Source organism: Phoca vitulina, unplaced genomic scaffold (assembly GCF_004348235.1).
Source record: "Phoca vitulina isolate PV1807 unplaced genomic scaffold, GSC_HSeal_1.0 scaffold38, whole genome shotgun sequence".
In the NCBI taxonomy this organism is placed as follows: Eukaryota; Metazoa; Chordata; class Mammalia; order Carnivora; family Phocidae; genus Phoca; species Phoca vitulina.
In genome coordinates, this window is record NW_022589741.1 from 13,528,436 (window position 1) to 13,548,713 (window position 20,278).

The 20,278-nt window shown below is 55.6% G+C and overlaps 1 protein-coding gene across 10 annotated transcripts in view; it reads left to right on the forward strand.

Moving 5' to 3' along the window:
• The window catches only part of CEP164 (centrosomal protein 164), a 66,137-nt gene that overhangs the window by 32,424 nt on the left and 13,435 nt on the right, over window positions 1-20,278 (forward strand). For 7 of the 10 annotated variants that reach the window (XR_004302233.1, XM_032427856.1, XM_032427860.1 and 4 more), the window contains 13 exons: window positions 2,235-2,603; window positions 3,561-3,641; window positions 5,549-5,632; window positions 8,128-8,213; window positions 9,077-9,280; window positions 10,172-10,318; window positions 11,739-11,876; window positions 14,459-14,659; window positions 17,865-17,996; window positions 18,078-18,294; window positions 19,272-19,349; window positions 19,582-19,713; window positions 20,045-20,167. Coding sequence is in view for 9 of the 10 variants with exons in the window: in XM_032427856.1 (XP_032283747.1) it covers window positions 2,235-2,603; window positions 3,561-3,641; window positions 5,549-5,632; window positions 8,128-8,213; window positions 9,077-9,280; window positions 10,172-10,318; window positions 11,739-11,876; window positions 14,459-14,659; window positions 17,865-17,996; window positions 18,078-18,294; window positions 19,272-19,349; window positions 19,582-19,713; window positions 20,045-20,167 (1,992 nt within the window). In the remaining variant the exon portion in view is untranslated. The remainder of the gene's footprint in view (window positions 1-2,234; window positions 2,604-3,560; window positions 3,642-5,548; window positions 5,633-8,127; window positions 8,214-9,076; window positions 9,281-10,171; window positions 10,319-11,738; window positions 11,877-14,458; window positions 14,660-17,864; window positions 17,997-18,077; window positions 18,295-19,271; window positions 19,350-19,581; window positions 19,714-20,044; window positions 20,168-20,278) is intronic. The other 3 variants (XM_032427859.1, XM_032427865.1, XM_032427863.1) reach the window with 2 other exon arrangements.

A 20,278-nucleotide genomic window follows, 5' to 3' on the forward strand; every position in this document is an offset into this window, starting at 1 on the left:
GAAGCAGGCAGGGCTGGGCGGGAAAGGCTCTGGGCCATGTGAGCAGATGTGGACTTTATCTTGAAGGCCGTGGCTGTTGGTGATCTGACCCTCCTCTGTCCCCTAATGCAAGGTCTGTTGTTCTTTTCTCTTCATGAGATGAGCACGACACGGGTGGATTGGCTCTGCCAGACACCCCTCCGTCACCCTGAGAAACTCCCACCCCCTGGGGGTCCGTGGAGCCCCTCAGACCGGGTAGTGCACCCCAGCTGCGTGCTGGCCACTGTCACGAGGATTGGGATGAGCAGGCCTGGCCTCACTTTGCTCCTCCCGCTTTTGAGGAGGAGGGGCTCACCTCCCCCCTTTCTCTTAGCTCAGTGGTCACGGCGGATTTCTCCCAAAGCCGCAGGCTACAGATGTTGGGAAGATGGGCAGCACTGGAGGGTACCCTGCCTTCGAGCTGCCAAGGCATGAGGGAAGCCTCCCCTTCTCTCTTTCACTGCCTGCTTTTCTCCCTGGGCCTGGGGCCGGGACAGTATCACCACTGTGTCCAGTGCCCTTTGCTTTGGGCAGCAGAGGCTCATAACCAGGGCTGCCTGGGGCATTTCACTCTTCTCCATACTCAGGGCAGGATCTATGTCTTGTTCCTGTATGGGTCCCCAGGGCAGTGCTTGGCACGTAGAAGGCATCCGGGGAATGACCACGTGTGTCTCACAGTAAAACATTAGTGGAACATTTATGGGACACTTAGGGTCCGCCGGGCACTGTTCTCTGTTCTCTAGCTCACTTAGTGTTAACTCATTTAATCTCTCCCCAGACCCAGTGAGATAGGTCCTCCTGTGTCCCCATATTTTAGAGGAAGAAACTGAGGCACAGAGAAGTTAAATAATGGGCCTCAGGTCCCTGTAAGGGTGGGGATTTGAACCTAAGTAGTCTGTCTCTGAAGCTGAGCTCTGAACTGCTCTGCTTTCCTGCCTCTCTTCACCATCCTTGGAAAGTTTGGGTTGGCTGGTCAGTAGGCGGATGGACGCGTCTTCGGGTTCAATAGATCCTTTAACAGACAGCATGGATGAATGCTGTGTTCAGAGCGTCTGCGGGGACCTCTGGACTCCAGTCACCAGGCTCCTTGCGTGAGTCTCCAGGGTGAGGAACCTGGAAGTGTCAAAAGTCCCTGCTCAGAAGTCGTTCACACCAGCAGCCCAAGTGATGTTTTCTGGGAGGAAGGCTTCTCTGAACCCAGGAGAGAGCGCTGGCTATATTTCGAGGAAGGGGTTTCTTTTGTTACTTTGGCTGGCTTTCAAGGTTTTTCTAGTCTTTAAAGTGGGGTTTGTACATGAGAACCAGGCAGCTGGACAGGGTGCTCCTATTGAGAGACGCTGCCGAGGGGACCCTAGCAATAACAGCCTCAAGCTGGGGCACCTTTGATCCAGCTTGGCTCCAGGGCTGTGCTTGTCCACAGAGAACAACGGGCCTGGGAGCAGGACCATTTCTGGCAGACGTGGGACTCTGCAGTGCAGGCCAAGACTTTTTCAGAACCAGGCGGAGGCCTGAGGCTTTGCCTGTTTCAGCCACCCCTATCCTGCTCCCCCGTCACAGGTCAGACCTGTGTTCCGAAGGTCTCCCAACCCCTTTATCCTTCATAGCCATTTCCCCCAGTAAATCTTGTCCTGGCTTCTGCTTTTCGGAGCATGCAGCGGAGAGGGTGGCTTGTGCAGGGGAGGCTTTAGGGGGAGAGCCAGCCTCGTCACTACTGATGAAGGGCACTCTCCTTCTGTTATTTCCCTGCTGCCTTTTAAAAATGGAAAAAACAGAAATTTTAGACTTTGGTACTTTTATGTGATTTTCCATCATCATCATCATCATCGTAAATACATACTGACTTTCTAAAAAGTAAATACTGACTTCTGAGTCTGCAATCCTGTGATTTGGCTACTGGGGCTGGAATGAGACATTTATTCCTTGAGAACATGGTAGGCGGTGATGGAGTTCAGTGCACTGGTTTCCACGCCTGTCAGTGGACGGGGCCGGTTGGGTGTCTGTAAATCACCACAGACATTTAGATTCGGTAGATCTGGAGTGGAACGAGGAATCTGGGTTTTAAATAGCTGTTGGGGTGTTTGATAACCACTGGTGTCAGAGCTGGAGCGCTGGCCTGTACGAGTCAAGGAATGACAGTTCCATTTTGTTCCAAGTCTCTGAAATCATTTTATTAATTCTTGATGCCTCCTTGTCCGACATGGTCTGCTGCTGCCTAGGAGTCTCCGAGAACAAGCCAGCCAGAAGAGAGGAAGGATGCTTCTCTGGATTCCGATGCTGCAGGGCCCCCCACTCCTGGCAAGCTCCTCAGCCAGGGTGCAGACAGCAGTCTGAGCAGCGCTGATGGCAAAGGGCAGCAGGGAAGAGGGGCAAGTGCTTGGCTCCTGGAAAAAGAAACGGATGAGGAGAGTGATCCTGGGATGTCCAGGAACGGGGTGGACCCTGGGGGCAGTCAGCCTGCCAAAGCCAACGAAAAGGAGGCACCAGAGGACCCAGCGGATGCAGGAGAGGGGGATCCCAGGAAGGGAGAGGCCGAGGCCATGGAGGAGGCTTCCGACCCCAAAGAGAGCAGATCAGACCAGAGCAAGGTAAGTCCCCTTGTGCCCCAGAGACTTGCTGCTCTCTCCCTATGCTGCTCTCTGAAGCCCGGTGCAGATCCTTGTCCCTACGCTTCACTTGCAGGCCCTGCAGTGGGCTGTCACCAGCAGCCAGAACCCTTCATGGTGACACATCTGCCCAGACCCAGCAGGCAGCCAGAGCCTGACTGAAACTCCAAACTTGCTGGCATTAGCAAGTCAGTAGAAATTTGCCTTTCCATTGGCACCCTCCTGGGACATTCTTGTTCTTCTGTTGTACCTACTTTCTCTTCCTGCCTCCCCCCTTCTACTTCTTGACACCAGCCAGTCAAGGTTGCTGTAGTCTGAGTTTCTGCAGAGTTTCTGTAGAGAGGGGAGGACACTGAGGGGGTGGGGACCAGGGGAGTACTTGGCCCCAGCAGCGGTCAGTTAGGTTACCAGAAAACTTCTCTGATGCCATGGGAGTCTTGCTTTGACAAGACCGGGCCAGTGACCCAAATGCCCACAAGTACTTCCCAGTGCCTTTGGCATTTTCAGTTTTCCGTCCCTTAGTCCTGCTCCTCTTCCAGGTAGATGGTGAGGGAGTTCATTTAAAGAGCTTTAAGCAGCTTCCTGGGAAAGATACTCGCATTCTGTTTTTTAGGACAGCATGAACCTTCCCTACTGCCAGTTTCCTAACCGTCTCCCTTCCACTTCACTTGGCTCTCCTTACATGTGTATATCCTTGTTAACCTCAGTCAGAATGTGGGCTCAGCTGGGCTGTTCAGCCCCAGTGAGGTGGGGGCTGATGCATGTGTCCAGAAGGAAGGAGAGGGTCCACAGCCCTCTTTCAGGTTTTCCAGAAGAGGTGGACTTTGGTGAGGGCTCAGCCCTGTGTTGGCACCATGGCCCGAACAGCATTCCCTGGGTGGTGATCCCAATGCTCTGTGCTGTGCTCTGGGTAACTTCTCGGTGGGTCTGTTTCCCCAGGAGTTGGAGATTAGTGAACACGTGAAGGAGCTACAGCTCTTGGACTCCACCGATTCTGACCCCAAGTCCTTCCTGGGCCTGGTGAGTCTGAGGTGGGGGCAGCAGAGTGGGGTGAAGAGCGTGGATTTGTCAGTCCCTGTGGTTCATTTGCCTGGCATCACACAGCTTGAAGTGGGGATGTTAGAATTCAGACTTGGGTCTTGTCTCACTCTCGTTTCTCCACCCATCAGCTAACAGTAACACTGCCTACTCCATAGGCTTCTTGTGAGAAGAAGGTGAGGTAAAGAATGTAAAACGTTAGCGTATAGACCTCAGGTAACTATGAGCGATCGTTACTCTTTCTTGTGTCTGCAGTGTGAATTGTCTGGGAGATATGTGGTCTAGAGCCTCTGGACTGTAGCAGAAACATTACATGAATCTAGGAGGTTAGAGACCGGTGTGTGTGTGTGTGTGTGTGTGTGTGTGTGTGTGTCTGTGTGTGTTTGTTTGTTTGTTTGTTTATGGGATCACCAAGCAATGGCAAGGACCAGTCCTCAGGCTGTAGCTAGGAGGGATGCTGGGGTTACATTTCCAAAGAGAAGACATTGTCCTGGAATGTCAGCATGGATGGATGGTCGTTCTTTCCCAGGCCTTCCACCCAGCCTGCTGTCTCCTGGCTTCATTTGCCAGGTCTGTATCTATGGGGAGTAGTTGAGGGTGCTTTTTGGCAGAACATCACTTCTGGAAACCATGCTCCATCTGTTTGGAGGAGGCAGATCAAAGGGAAGGGATTAGCGGGAGAGGGTCAGGGATGAACAGTAATGATAGGAGGGGGTGTGGAGGAATTAGGAGGCTGTGTGCTCTAGCCCCTCACTGAACCATGGGCTTAGGAGGCAGATGGCAGCTACATTAAGTGGAGTAGAACTCAAACTGAAAGGAAAATGTCACCAAAAAAACAAAAACAAAAACAAAACCCACAAGCTAGGAAGGGCAGGCGGAAAGTCACTGTTGCCAAAAACCATCATGAAGAATAGCCATGTCCTAGGACTCTTGGAAGCAAGGGCTCCATCTCCCCTAAGGGAGTCCCCGTGTGGAGAAGTGTGTCTATCAGCGTTTTTCTTCTCTATGGGAGTGGGTGGAGGAAGCCATGGGACAGCAGGACCAGACCTAGGCCTGGGCCTCCTGCCATTTATCAGGGCTGATGACAGAACTGTCCCTATTAGCACGCTGTCAGGTAGCAATCCTTCACTTAGCCCTGCAGGCCTCTTAGGCTTGGAGGGGGCAGGATCAGGGTCCTGTGGCAGCCAGAGGGCGGCAGGCAGCTGGCACTGGTGTAGGCACTTGCTGTCCGTCCCCAAGAGAAGCCTGCGGAGGGAGCACCACTAATTAATCCCCATTGTCCAGAGGGGCCCTGGAGAAGGGGAAAAGAGCAAGCGGTGATCAGCCCACCAGGCCTCGCTTCCAAGCCTGCTGGGCACTTTGGCCTCCCTCCTGGCACCCTGTTTGGGCACCAGGAGGGTGAGACAGCTGGAAAGTGACATGCTTGCAGCGTGTGTCCTGCAGAGAGCTTGGGCTTTGGAGTCAGCCCAGGACACATCTGACCCACCAGCCCCATTGCTACTGAGCTGTGTGACCTTGGGCGAATTACGTGTGCTCTCAGACCTGCTTCCCCGTGAGAAGCCATAAGAGTATCAGTCTCATGGGCTTATTTTTTCCCCTATGGTTTTATTATGAAAAATTTCAGACATACAGAAAAAAGGATTTTCGAGTGAATACATACATCCTTACCACTTAGAGTCTACAGTGACCATTATACTTGCTGTATCACATACCTTTCTGGACTACTCATAGTGTTATTTTGAAGATGAGAATAACTAGTAGATGTGGAAATGTTTTGCACAGTGCCTGGCCCGCAGTAGGCACCTTTCTGGAAGGCGGGGAGGCAGAGGAGAGGCCCTGGTGGACGCTGTGACGGGGGCAGCATTGACCTCCCCCTCCACTGTCTCTAGGACTTTGGTTTTCGCAGCCAGATCTCAGAGCACCTGCTGGATGTTGATGTGCTTTCCCCGGTCCTGGATGGAGCCCACTGGGAGGTGAGTCTCTTTGGGTGGCGGATAAGCCCCAGCAGAACCCTGCCCATCCCAGGGTGCATTTCTGGAAGCTCCCTCCCTTCTAATTCAATAGGGCCTGGCCCTGACTGTGCGTGCGATGGGCTGCCAATCATTCCCGCTCTTTGCTGCTATGAATGAGGTCATCCTCCCTCCCCCACCACAACATACATCTATGTGTCTATCCGTTTATTTAGCAACTGAGGGTTGACCACTTGCTCATGTGCAAAGTACTATAGACTGTGGATTTCAAGGCATTTTACAACCTGGCCCATTCAGCCCCTGCAGGCTCCCCCTCAGCCCACCTGCCACACACCAGCCGCACCCACCACTCACCGTTCCTGGGGCATACCACCCACTTCCTTCACTGCTCCACCTGCCCTGCTGCTTCCCCTTTTGTCCCAAGCTCTTTCTCGGTCTTGGAGGCCCACCTCTGATGTCACCTCCTCCAGGCAGGATGAATCGTTCTGTCCCTTTGCTCCCCTTAGTGCTGCTGCTTCTGTTTTATGGTTCTTGGGTCTGTCTCCCTCCTAGATGTAAGCTCTGTGTGGGGACATCTGGCCCCCAGAAAGGTACAAAGATGACTCAGACACAGATCCTGTCCTTACGGAGCCTTGAAGCCAAGAAGGTCATCCTTTCAGACTCAGGGCTCCATTCCCCCATTTTTATTACGATCGCCCCACTTTGTTATCTATTTTACATTTTAGTTTGTTACATAGATTGGCCTGTGGTTTTTTATTTTTTTCCTTGAAAGTGACAGAGGGCGCTCTCTGCTGAGCGTGGTGTGATTTGTAGGGGGAGACGGTAGTGAGTTGAACACTGGAAGGAGCGGGTAGGGGCGCCGTCAGCTGCAAGCTCTGCCCAGGCTGATGCCATGAGCACTGGCAGCCCTGGCAGGAAGCCTTCTGCCACAGGCACTAGGAGGTACTCCCAGGCAGCATTTCTATTTTTTAATGGAATTTGGGGGAGCTGGCTTTTAGTTCAGGCCTTGCCCTTCCTTGCCCATCCAGATGGTACCGTCGGCCCCAGCTGCTGGGGCTCCGGCTGCCAGTGGAGAGGCGTGGGAGGCTGTGGGTACAGGGCTGGGGACACAGCCGTAGGCCAGCCCGGCCAGAACCCCATGGGTGAAGATGGAGTCTCCTGCCCTACCTCTCCCGTTAACCCTGATGTCCCAGAACAGACGGGGCTCCCGTCAGCGTGACAGAGGGAGCGTGGGTCCTCGGATGGGGACTGGCCCTGGTAGAGCTGGGTTTTTGTGCCTTAGGCTAGGGAGAGGGGAGGAGCAGGAACAGGGGGGCTGGCATTTGTGGGACGCCTTCTCTGGGCCAGGAGCCGGGCTTTATGTACATGAGCTAACATAATCCTCACCATGAGCCCTGTGAGCTGCGGGTTACTGTCCCATTTTATAGTGGAGGAGACAGACTCCCCAGCTAGAAAGTGATAGAGCAAGAGCTCGAGTCCAGGCCGACAACACTGCCATCCCCCTGAGGCCCCACCCCTGCAGGAAATATTTGAACTTCTCAACAATAGCCCTCTTTTTCACCAGCTTGCTAGATTTACCTAGACACCCAAGCTTTAAAATGAGATTTTGGGGGGGCGGGGCACCTGGGTGGCTCAGTTGGTTAAGTGTCTGACTCTTGATTTTGGCTCAGGTCATGATCTCAGGGTTGTGAGATCGAGCCCTGTGTTGGGATTCACGCTGTGTGTGGAGTCTGCTTGAGATTCTCTCTCTCCCTTTGGCCGCCCCCCCCCCCCGCCCCGCCCCCATGAGATTTTGTTTTTTGGGTTGCGGTTTTTTTTTTTTGGATACATGGTGTAATCAGTCCCTGACTGGGAAGGGGGCATCGATGGCTACTGATGGGACCTGGGTACTTTGGGGGGTCCCGGAGTGAAGCAGTGGAGCACCCTATCTTCCTCCCTTCGGGTGCCCAGATGGTATCTTTTCTGTCTGGAATATAGCACTCTCTCCTTTCACCACGTCCCCATCTCTCCAGGGTCCTTCCTCTTCCACACGTGCTTGGCTGCTGCCTCAGTCACTTCTGCCCATCATCGCAGTGTCTCTGTCACTGATGCTGCAGGGCTGGGCCTCTGTGCATTTGAGGGTTCACGGATGTCTCAGCTTTCTCTTTGCAACTGCCAGTGAAGGCTTTCGATGACAGGAGGCAGGATTTTCTTTTTTGTATGTTTTCTCCTGTAGTCTCTGGCTTCTGGCTCTGCAGACAGTGGCTGTGGCCTCTGGCTCTTCCTCCCTAGGCCAGCCAGGCCAGCCCTGGCAGCAGCTGCGAGCCTGGGGGCTTAGCCAAAGCCCTAGGGGGGCCCATGATACAGTAGAGGGGCCTTCTCTTCTGTGTCCCGAGTGGTCATCCTACTCAAGAGCCACCTCTCAGTACTTCCTCCTAGGTGCAAGAATTGGTTGGAGAATTAAGGCACCCAAATGCTGACCTCCCCAATATGCATTTTCCCCTGCTGCTTGCCTACAGGCCCAGAGGCTGGGAAGAGAAGACAAGGATGGCAGCCAGTCCAGCCCAGATGAGCTGCAGAGCAAGCAGTCCAGAGGCTTGGAGAGGTACAGTACGTGGGAGGCCGCCCTCAGGGACCTTGGGGATGGGGTGGACTTGGGCAGAATGCCTGGCTCAGTGTGCTCCCGCCTGAAGGCAGATGGTGAGCTGACCGGATGGCCTTGCAGAGTCTGTGTGCGTGCGCGCACGCGTGTACACGAGCATACCCTCGGATTCTGCACCGAGACAGGATGTGGGTACATTGGGTGGGACTTTGTGCGGCGCTGTGGGCCCGGGCTGGAGGAACTGGCTGGAGGGTCAGTACCGCAGCTTGGAGCTGTTGCCCTGCCACATCAGAAATGGCTGCAGCCAACTGTGTGTGCGTGTGCGTGCGCGTGCGAGACACACAGACAAACCGGGAGGGAGAGCGGAGAGACTGGGAGAGAGAGACAGGGCCTTCCAGCTTCTGAGGCTGGAGCCACAGTGAGAGGAGAACTACCACCCTGGACGAGGAAGTGGGGCAGTCATTCTGCTTTTTGAGCCTGGAGGAGCTAGCAGCCTTCCTACGAGCTGCAAGCTACAGCTTCGTGCATTTTCTGTAGTCTGGCCATTCCAGTCTGGCTTCTCTCTTTCTCCCTATTTTCCGCTCAGTTCTTCCATCCCCGCCTGGCCTCAGTGATGGTGAGCGCTGGGAGTGGACACAGCCGTGAGAGGGCCCAGCTCTCACCCCGGGACGGGCAGATGCAGCGCAGGGACCCGGGAGGGCAAAGGGAGAGCTCAGTGGGGAGGTTCCCTTTCCTGCTTTTCTGGCTGCTTTGCCTTCCATGGCTCCCTGTGGATGTAGGGCCGGGGCTGGGGCCCTGTCTGGGAGGAGGAATGGACCCAGATCCACATACCACACTCTCCAGTTCTCTCCCTGCTCTTCAAACAGCAGGCCTTACTCTGCTGCTCTGGCTGGTCTGACCAGGTTGTCTCCTCCACTTGTGCCTGGGAGGTGGCACCAGAGTCCCCTTCACAGCCAGGCCACCGAAGAAGGGCCTCCGCAGGCCTCTGAGGGGCAGCCCAGGCAGGAGCACACAGAGGAGCCTGGGGACGACTTTGCAGTCAGCCCCATCCCGCCCGGTTCCCTGCAGAGGTAAGGGGGAGCTGGAAGCCTTCCAGGCGTGTAGTTGTGGGTGCAGGGATTGAGAGTGGCTGCTGGGGGTGCCTCGAGAGGTGGGGAGCTGGGGTGGGTTCGCAGGTTTCCACTGAGTGCCCCATGTGAGCTGGGGAATGAGGAAACCTGCTTCTTCCTAGTTCTTAGTCTATAGCTAAAATTGGGGTGCACCATCTGATTAGGGGAGCCTAGAAACTCTTGAACAAGGAAGCATCTCTTGTGATCCAGCTGTCTTCCTGCTAGGGGCTCGGGCAAGACTGTCTCCCACCTGGGCTGTGCTGTCGGGGGGGGGGGGGCATTTGTCCCAGTCCCCACCTGCCCGTGCTCCCCACCCCTTAGCAGTCATCCCGCTTCTAGTCCTACAGCAAACCGAAGGAGAGCCCCATTTTGTGCTGGGCCCCTGGGGGAGGGAGGTGCAGAGTCCTAGGCTTCCCTGAGGCTAGCTGAGGGGACATTTGTGCCCCAGCCTGGCCCAGAGCCTGGCTTGCATTTGCTAGTTCTTCTGTTCCCCTGATGAGAGGAAGATGCTGGTTTTACAGCACATTCAGTTGGAGTGAGTCACTGGGGGAAGCCGAGCAGCAGCGATATTCGATGTTCGGTGCACAGCATCCACTGACTACCTGCTGTGCGCAGAGCCTCTCCTTGGGCGCCGTAACCCTTCTGCAGCCCACATGGACATGTCTGTGGCCTTCAGTGTAAATAGCCGGGGAAGAGGCGGGGGAGGGGGGTGGAGAGTGAGGCCCGAGATAGGGACACTTAGTTGGGGCTGATTTCCCTTGTCCTCAGGGCTCTCTGACCCTGAATGGGTGCATCTAGAGCCTCTTGCCTTCCCACCAGCTTTAATACAGTTGCTTCCTTATTGCTATCAAGGGAGGAGACCCCAGACCCACCTGCCGCCCACGAGAGGGGCAAGGAGCAGCGCTCCCAGGTCACGGAGCTGGGCCTTGGGCAGGAAGTGGCCAAGGAGCCCGAGGAGAAGGTGGCGGCCAGCCCTGCCCCGCCAGTCTCTCCAGAGGCGTAAGGGCCAGTGTTAATGTCTGTCCTCGTCCTCACTTGTGTGTGCTTTGGTTTAGTGCCCACCACTCTTGGGTGGTAGGGAGGGGGTGGAGTCGGGGGAGACTGAGTGTGCCCTTCGTTCTGTGTGCCGATTTGAGGCCCCAGGCAGCTGTGAATGAAGGTGGACGGGAGGGCTAGCAGAAACCCGGTAATCCTGTTTTCCCCTCTACCAAGCACTGTTTTTCGCTTTCTTAGCAACATTTTATTGAGGTATTTACATGAAAGTACATAAATCTGAACTGTACGAATCAACGCACGCCTACACGCAGATCAGAGGTAGAACATTTCCGTCCCTTCAGAAAGTTTCCTCATGCCCCTTTCCTCCCCGCGCACCACCCCAGGTCACCACGCTTCTGGCTTCTGTCCCCTAGGCTCGCCTTTCCAGTTCTTCAGCCTGACATAAATGGAATTATACCGTATCCGGATAGGCGTTTTGGGCCTGGGTCCAAGGCTTACCTCCGTTGTTACCCGCGCCCTTCTAAAACTTAGAGACCATTGAGCTTTCCTCCTCCCATTGTCTCCTTCCCCTCTACTGCTTTCACAGATGAGGAGACCGAGGCTCGCAGTGAGGGATTTGCCCAATATCACATCGCTGGTGGGTTGTCTAGCCAGGACGAGGCTCTGGTCGCTGGAGCCCTCGACTTCCTACTCAGGGTGCGGCCACTGGTCCTTTTTTCTGCGTGGAGAGACAGGAGCCAGGGTTATGGGTTTGTTGCGTCTGTGAACCGAGTGCCACAAAAGGATTAGGAATCGGAGCTGACTGTTGAGTAGGGACAGGTTACTCACAGCTGGCAGGGCGCATGAGCTCCTGACTCTTGTCCTCACCTTCACACTGCACAGTGACGCAGGGAAGGGGCAGCCCCACGTTTCAGGCGGTGACAGCTCTGACACTGAGGAGTGACAGGGCTTTCCCAAGTCTCCTTGGTGGCTGTGGACACCGGGGCAGGGTGCTTTCTATGAGGACAGGAGACAGGACCCTCTGGGCAGAGGTCAGAGGGCGTCTTCCTGGCAGCTTGGGGATGGAAGCTGGGCGGCGAGGCCCCTCCTGAGCTGTCTGGGTTGATGAGATGCGCCCCCTTACTTTGTGTTTCTTCTCCCAAACCGGTGAGGCCACCCCTGCTGGGTCTCAGAGACACATTCCTCCACCACACAGTTTCACTTTACTAGCATGCTTAGGGAATGTCTTCTGTTCCTTTCCTGAGCCTTTTCAGGCCCCATAACTTCCCTGTTACTTGTCTTCACAGCTCCGTTTCTGTGTGTCGTGAGGAGTAGCTCTGTGTCTGGGTCTCATTTGTACCCGTGGGATTTTAATTTATGGAGGTGACTGAGTGACAACACAGGCCAATGCCATTAAGGAAGAATTTATTACTTATGTTTCCAGAGAGAAGAGGGCGTGCCACGCCATGCTAGGCCACAAGGGGAAGGAGCAGGATGTGTCAGGAGGCAGAGGAGGCGAGAAGGGAGAGCATGGCCCAGAGCCTTTATTGGGGTTTCCGTGGGAAGGAATGGGCAAGGCAGGGTAAGTACCTTGAGTGAGTGTGGGATTGGATAGTTTGAACAATGTTGGCGGGCTTTGGGCTATGGGGGTGGCCCGCCAGTTGCCTGGTTCCCGGCCCGACCCTGCGACCCTGCGACCCTGCTTGATTTGTGATTTGGTGTGAGTTCTGGAAGGAGATGCTTCTGGTGTGGCGCCCTGGGGGATTCGTTGGTTTGCATATGAAAGACACGTTCCCTGCCATCAGTAAGAGCAGGCTAGTCCTGGGACCCGCCTTCTCTCCTCTACCAGCAAACTTACACAGATATCAAAACATCATAAAATAACAAAAAAACAAAACCATGATTCATGCAGTCTGTCGCCTTTCACAGATGTTGTCAAGCTGGATCAGAAGGAGTTAGGGGCAGAGGTCGGGCCAGCAAGCAGCCGCCCCTGTGTGTGCTCTCTGCGGCCTAAAGGCCTGGGTCCGAGAGTCAGGAATAGCCTCCCCTTGGTGATCCCGGCACCTCTCATGAGGTGTTTGTAAAAAGGGGGTAAACGAATTCAAACCACTGGGCCGAACGTGAAAGGGACAGGATCTCTTTAATGGCAATTTTAGGGGCGGTGCAGCCAGTCGAGAATGTCCTGGGCACCACCTCCTCCTCCCTCCCCACCGCCTGCCCTCCCCACTCCTTCCCTTCCTTGGTGGCCAGCCTGAAATGATGATGCCCCTGCGGAGCGTCCTCTTGGCCGCTGCCTGTTGGAAACTGGGTCTGTCTGATGCTGACACCTGAGGAGTGGCCTCGAAATCAGACCCGCCTCTTCCTCTGGAGGCTTCATCTTCCCTGTTGTCTCCTCAATCAGTAGGGCCATCGTTGATGGCCTTGGACCAAAGCGGGGCGTTAGGGACACTTAGAGCTCTAAAACGGGGACACGGGGAAGAGCCTGCTGGAAAGCAGCCCCCCTCGCCTGGGTGCTCGCCCGTGCGCTTCGCCTGGGCGCACACTGCTGCGCCATCTGAGGTCCCGTCTTTCTGCAGCATCTGTTCCTCGGGCTCCACGTAGCTACGCAGCCCACAGGGGAGACAGACATTCAGAGGTACCATCTCAGGGGAAAAAAAAGATGTTTTCAGCCAAGGCTGGAAATGAGTTGGAGGGTTGATGAGGCGGAGAGCTGTGGGGGGAGTTTCTCTCGGAGAGCAAGACTCTCAGAAGAGGTGGTGACAGTGTCTCTTAGATCCCGTCAGTTGGGCTGTGTCAGGGGACCTGGAGGAGAGCCGGGAATGGGAAGGAGGATGGAGATGGGGTTGAGAGCAGAAGAGAACTGAAGGCCTGGCCCAAGGCTGTTTCCGGTCTGAGTTAATGATTTTAGGAAAGGGGGAAGGAAAGATCTTAATGGTGTTTCAGAGACGTCAGGAGCCTTTTATGTCTTCCTTCTCTCTCTGGGCTCAAGGGGCCCAGACGGAATTCCAAAGCCCTTGTTTTCTTTGCTCTTCTAGTCTGATCCCGGCCACCGCCTTCCATCTGCTGCAGTGAGGGGATGGGGGTCCTGCGTCCCCTCTTCCACTCTTGCGCCAGTGCTCCTTGGTGTGGGCCGTGCCCATGCTGCTGGCTGCCGGGGCTAGCGTGCCTGGCCTGCCGTGCCTGCGCGCTGTCGGGGAAGGGTGGTGGTGGGGGGGCGAGAGCAATTTCTAACAGAAGATGAGGGACCTGGGAATGCACACAGGCGCTGGCCTTTAGGAAAGCTGCTCCCAGAGGCGAAGTACTTTATCCCTCTTATGCTTTCGTGCCTCCAAATGTTCTTGGGTTTCTTTCTGGGCATTTCCTTCAAGAACCCTCATTACTTCATAGACATCTTTTCCACCAGGACCATTATTCCTTATCTTACCACCCACCTTATGCATCCAGGTTAGCGCTGAATTTCTTTTACCCACTTCTAAGCATGGAGTTAACTCTGAGCAGATGAACACGTGGCGTCATCAAGGAGAGATGGAGCAGGACATTCTTGGTGCACTCTTGCTGCTGGCTTTGGCTGAGGGGACCGTCTCCTGCCGGGCTCCCTTGGCCTTCCTGTGCTGGACCTCCATGGACTCTTCTGGGTGTCAGGGCTAGGAGACTTGCTGCTGCTTCTCCTGCCGGCTTCACAAGCATCTGCCTGTGTTCAGTTTGGGAGGCAGAGAGCAGCCTCTGGGGACTCCCCGAACTGCTGGTGGGAGCCTCGAGTAGCAGGCAGAGCCCTAGTGGGGACACAGGAACAGGGCCATGAACCATCCTGGGGAGGACTCCATTATGGACAGAGCTTCAGTCTCTCCCTGTGGCTGCCAGGTCTTGAGCCACATCTTCAGGTTTTCACATTGGGCTACAACCTGCCAGGTCCCCCAGAGCCTAGTATGGGCTGCCCTTCTCCCTCGGCCCCTGGGGCCTTAGCCACAGTGGGGCTTGCCCTGTGAACAGATACTGCCTCTATCTTTGAGGGGCTAGCCTTCCCACCGGCCCGGGGGTGGCCTGATTTGCATATGTGATTCCTGACCCCTGGGCCCTCCATGAGGATTCCTTGTGTGTTGTTCTGGATCTGTATAACAGGTGGGATATTAAATCTGGTGAAATGCTGTCCCCCACCCTTGGCAGGCGATCTACGGAGCCTGCAGCTCCCCCAAAGCAGGCTTCACTGAAGGCCATGGAAGAGGCCATGGCCCAGGACCTGGAGCAAGACCAGAGGCAGCTCCTGGAATCGAAGCAGGAGAAGATGCAGCAGCTGCGGGAGAAGCTGTGGCAGGAGGAGGAAGAGGAGATCCTCCAGCTTCACCAGCAGAAAGAGAAGTCTCTCAGGTCCTGCCCCTCCCCTTAGGCAAGCTGCCGGGGCCTCGCAGTGACATGGGGAGCAAGCGACCCCCCGTCCCCCGCCCCGGAGACCCGTGGCCCCACCGAGACTCCTCCTCCTCCATGGCCTGTGCGGAGGAAGGGGCTCCCTGGTTTGTCTTTTCGGGAGGGAGTTGGGAGGCGTGATAATAGTGCAAGTAGCTAACACTTTTTGAGAGATGGCCCTGGTCCCTGTGCTTTATATCTGGTAATTGGTTTAGTCCTGGGAGTGGCCCTTACGAGGTCCTGCTGTCTGCCCAGTCCTCCAGGATCTGTGACACAGATGAAGAGACTGCGGCATGGACAGGCTCGGTGCCTTGTCCAAGGTGTCGAAGTCACTGAGCAGCGGAGCCGGGTTAGCCCAGGCAGCTGGTCCCTGGAGCCCGTTTTCCTAACCACTACGTTGTCCTCTCTCTCAGGAGTCAGGGCCCTGTTGGGACCCAGTGAGATTGGTGGGGACCACATGATACAGTCTGAGGTGCTATTTCCCAGAACCCAGAAGTTTCTATTTGGGTTCCTGCTCTTTATGTAGCTGGCTGGGACGCCCTCGACGAGTAAGACACTTAAGGCTGGGCTGGGTCTGTGTGGATGAGATGATGTGTACACATCTGTAAACAAGCTAGAGGTTATTTTTACAAGAAAAGGCCATCCAGGGCTGGCATGGCAGCTCCAGAGTCACCAGGTCCCTGGCGGTCCTTTAATCTCTCTGCTGCTTTAGTGCTGTCTACTCTCAGGGTCTCTTCAGAGTCCAGCGTGGCTGCTGGATCCCCGAAGCCATTGTGTCTGGGCCTCAGGCGGGAAGAATAGGGACAGAGTACAAAAGGGGTAACTTCCAGCTCATTTGGTCCATTTTAAGGTACTTTCTTGGAAACTTCACCCAGTAACTTTTGTTTATTCTTAAAGAAGTTCTCTTGGAAAGTTTACTCAATAATTTCCATGCGTATCTGATGAGTTACCCCTGGCCACAAAGAAAACTGGGAAATGTAGTCCTTGAGCTGGGTCTCTTTACCTGACCGAATAAAAATCAGTGCCCCTATAGGAAGGGAGCATGGGAGAGTGGCTACTGAGAACGTAGTCAGCAGTCTGTCGCAGGCCCAGGGCGGGACAGAGGCTACCACAAGGTGTTAATATATTTTTCACTTACTTGGCAACGTAACTAAAGGCTAAATCTTTTCCTCTTGGACAGAACATCCAAAAGTGGTAGACTTATTTTTATATCATACATAGCAAAGAGTGCATAAAATGTTTATGCTTAACTTCGACTAATGGAAAACCAACACCCAGCTACCCAGAGGACTGGGGACAGTCTCTCTCATTAGCCCAACACAGGATCTGCTGACCCAGGGCCCATCCTTCTATCACCCCTCCCGGATCCCCTGCCAGGCAGCACCTTCCTCTTCCAGCCAAATGAAAATTGGGGCAGGGGCCTGCCTAGACAGGGTATGACTTAGCTGATCTTAACAGGCAGAGCCTAGGAGGAAATCCTGGTAGTGTCTCCCTGCCAGCCCACCAGGCTCCTCCTCTCTTCCTGGCCACCCTGGGCATGGCTGACTGTGCTTTCTGTCCCTCGCCAAACCCCCAGCTCCAGAAGGCCGCCAAGAACTCTCTCAGGTTGTGGTGAAGGCTAGCATGCCGAAAGTATCTGACTCAGGGCCTGAAACATGGTAGTTGCTCAGTAAACGGTAGCTCTTGATTTTATGTCCAGTTGAAGTCATTGGTTTCAGGGGCCTCCGGAAGCGACTTTTCTGTCGGCAGTGCTTGTCAGACTCGCTACGAAATAGTTCATTGCAAGAACCCTGTTTCTGCTTACACATGAGCCTTTCTGAGGCCTGGGGCCGTCTGTGCTGGGCAACTTCCACTTGGTAGAAATTTCTGGAAGCCACAGCTGACCTTGTAGCGGATACTTCTTGAATGAGAAGGCAGGCAGGAAGGCAGGAAGGCTGACCCTTAGTTTCTTTAGTCATAAAACGAAGAAATTGAATTTAGTTGTGAGATGAAGAGCGACGGTTGTAAATGAAGGACATAACCTCTCAGGGCCCTCCCAGCTCTGACATCCTGTGGTGATGTGTGGAAAATGGAGCCATAGAACAAGGAGAAAGGGTTTCCGGGGAATCTAGGAGAGAGGATTTTCATTTAACTCAAATTTTCTGTCACAATGGAAGAGAGTAGTAGTGCAGGTAACTTGAAATAGAAAATGACCCTAAATCTTTTTTGGCTTTGGAATTCACCAGGAAGCTTTTCAAAGACATCGTCTTCTGAATCGTGTTTTTCTTAGGCTTGAATTCCCTGAGTGCACAGCACACAGCCCCAGGTCCTGTGGGGGCTGCGTGGGCAGGGGGATATCTGCCTGGGATGAAATGTTCACCCAGGGAAATAAGAAGAAATGTAAATAAGATGTCCCTTATGGATCATCGGCGCTTGCTTATAGTTTGGGGCTGGGTGATGCTGTTCAAATTCCACAAACGTTTATGGAGCACCTACTTCACGTCAGCTACTGTGTTCGGCACCTCGGATATAAGACTTTAAGACACGATTCTTTCTCTGGAGAAGCTCCCAGACTTGTAAGGAAAAGAGACACACAAAAGATGAAATTACTATGTGTGGTACAGAGCGGCCTGGGATTAGGAAGGGCCTCGCAGAAAGGGTGAAGGGAACAGAAGGGCTAATTTATGAACTCGGAGAGACTTGGGAGACTTCTCTGAGAGGAGGAAGCTGGGTGCTGAGAGGTGAATATGGCTTTGTCAAATAAGGGAATTCTCGGGGGAGGCACCAGCACGAACAAGGGCCCAGAGGCGCGGAGGAGTGTGGTGGGGTAGGGAGGCGGTGGCTGGAACGGTTGATCAGGTTGTGAGTGAGAGGACGCGGCGCCAGGGCCGGCTTGGGGTCAGACCGTCTGTCCTCGAGTGAATGCCATGCCGCGGTGTACCTGTGGGCAGAGGGGAGCCTCTGGCAGAAGTGCTGTTCTGGGATCAAGCAGCCTGTTGTCCTCTTGCTGCCGCCGAGAGCAGGAAGCGTTCGTGGGCCCCTCTTACCCTGGAAGGTGTTAGAGGGAGGCAGCAGGACCCAGATTTAGGAAACTTCGCAGGCGAGCTACAGGCTTTTGGAGGCCGAGAGTTGGAGATTACAAATAGAAGAGTGGTTCCTCCAACAAACTTGCCTTTCTTCTCCATCCCAGTTACCTGAAGGAGCAGCTGCGGAAGGCCACCGAGGAGGAGGAGACTCAGATGAGAGAGGAGGAGAGCCGGAGGCTGTCCCAGCTCCGGGCCCAGGTGCAGTCCAGCGCGGAAGCAGATGAGGGCCGCATCAGGTGAGCGCACCGTGGGCTGGCCGCCCCTGGCAGTGCCCCGAGTGCACAGGCCCGTCCCATTCCGTCTGTCTGTCCGCTCAGGGCCGAGCAGGAGGCTTCCTTGCAGAGGCTGAGAGAAGAGTTGGAGTCTCTCCAGAAGGCTGAGAGGGCCAGCTTGGAACAGCGGAGCAGACAGATGCTGGAACAGCTCAAGGAAGAGGTGGAGGCCTCGGAGAAGAGAGAGCACGCTGCCTTGAATGCCGAGAAGGAGGCGGCTTTGCAGCAGCTCAGGAAACAGCTGGAGGGGGAGAGGAAAGAGGTGAGTCCGCAGCGTGGAGCCTCCCGTTGGACGTGCCCCTGGGCTGCCTGGAGAGGGGCCGGGCACCAGGCTGGGCGGGGGGGCCAGGCACAGAGGAGGTGTCTCCACAGCTGGCACGGGACTTGGAGACAGTGGGTGGGCCGACTGGGCCCGCCACCCCCGCGTGGGCCCCGCTGTCTCCGGGCAGGTGCTAGCCCGGGTCTGCATGGCACAGGGGAGGGGATGGCCGGTGTCCAGGGGCTCTGTCCAGGGCCGGCACTAGCTGGGTGCTGTCCGTGGCAGTGAGGAGGGTGGAGGGGGAATGGCATATGGATTTGGGAAGATTTTGTGACTGAAAGAACTTAGATCAGACCAGAGGTTCTGAGAAAAAGGTGGCCTGTCCCCATCCCTGTCCCCAAGGGGCATCTGCAATGACCTTTCTTCTCTCCGGCTGTAGAGAGATTGCACACTCAGAGGAGGGTTTTCTCCTTTGTCTTTACTCCCCATGTCTCCAATCCTGTCTGTCTCCTGATGGTCTGTCTCTAGGTAAGAGTAGGAAGTAAGGAACAGTCAGGCCACGTGGAACTTTTTTCCTTGGGTGAAAGTGAGCTTCAGCTTTTAGATAAGGAGAGACTACAGGAGGTGGGGGAGGGCGTCCCTGTCTCACAGGTGTTCAGGCCAATTGTGCCAGACCTCCAGCCTTCATAGCCTCGGGCCCTATTCATAGGCAGGAGCGTGACCTGTGTACCTGGGGCCTAGCCCAGAGGGGCAGGGGGATGGGAGCGGTGACCCCTCCACTCTGGCCTTCATTTCCTACGCATTTGCTAGTTGCAGCCTTTAGGGACGGAGTTATTTTGGGGGAACAAAGATGTGTCTCTGCGGTTCCCCTCGGTCCTTTAGCTGGAAGGGAGTCAGGCATGGTCTCCCTTCCTCCGGGGTCAGTGCCTGGCCAGCCTTCCCTGCCCCCCGGCTGTCACAGGCCCCTTGTTGCTCCCCAGGCCGTGGAAGCACTGGAGAGGGAGCACCAGGCCGAGCTGGAGCGGCTCTCTTCCTCGCTGGAGGCCAAGCACAGGGAGGTGAGGTGCAGCCGGCCCTGGGCTGCCAAGCAGAGACTGCGTCCTCCTCCCTCAGCGAGAGCCTCAAGGCCCCTTCGCTGCCGGTGGGCAGAACTCGGCCCCATGCCTGCCCCTGGGGCAGGAGCCTCCCTCCCCCTGAAGCCCCCTGGGGATGGGTGCTGGGCCCCTGGCGAGTCCCTGAGGTTGCTCTGCAGCGCTGAGTGGCCCGTTCCCTGTGCTGGGGCCTCCTCAGGTTGTCTCCAGCCTCCAGAAGAAGATGAAGGAAGCTCAGCAGAAAGAGGAGGCCCGGCTGCAGGAGAGCCTCAGTCGGGCAGAGCAGAGGGCTCATCAGAAGGTTCACCAAGTGCTTGAATATGAGCAAGAGGTAAATGCTGGTGGGCTCCTTCGACCTTACGTGTACCTGTCCTGGGCGCTCCGTCCTGGCCCAGGGGCCCCTGCTTTGCTTTGGAAGGCTCAGCTGGGGCTGGGGTTCTGGTTGCATTTCTATGCCTCCGTTCCCTTGAGGTTGGGCGCTTCACCCCCGCGCCCCTGTACGTAAGCGGGGAGGGCTGCTGGGGTGTGGTGCCTGCACGTCACGAGTCGTGCTTGTAGGGCGCTGGGGAGGCGTGCGTGTACTCCACCTTCGAGTGCCTCAGTCCCCATGCCCTGGTCCACCCTCGGGCCTGCATGTCGCATCCCCGCTGCCTACCCTGCAGCTCAGTGACCTCCTGCGAGAGAAGCGCCAGGAGGTGGAAAGGGACCATGAGAGGAGGATGGACAAGATGAAGGAGGAGCACCAACAAGTGGTAGCTGAGGCCAGAGAGCAGTACGAAGCCGAGGTGACTTGCCCCTTCCCCTGTGCACACATTCGGTGCGTGCGGGCACGCGCAGCCGGCGGTCCTTGGCAGCTGGGTGATGCCCTGCCCTGGTGCAGCCCTGGTTCCCGGTTT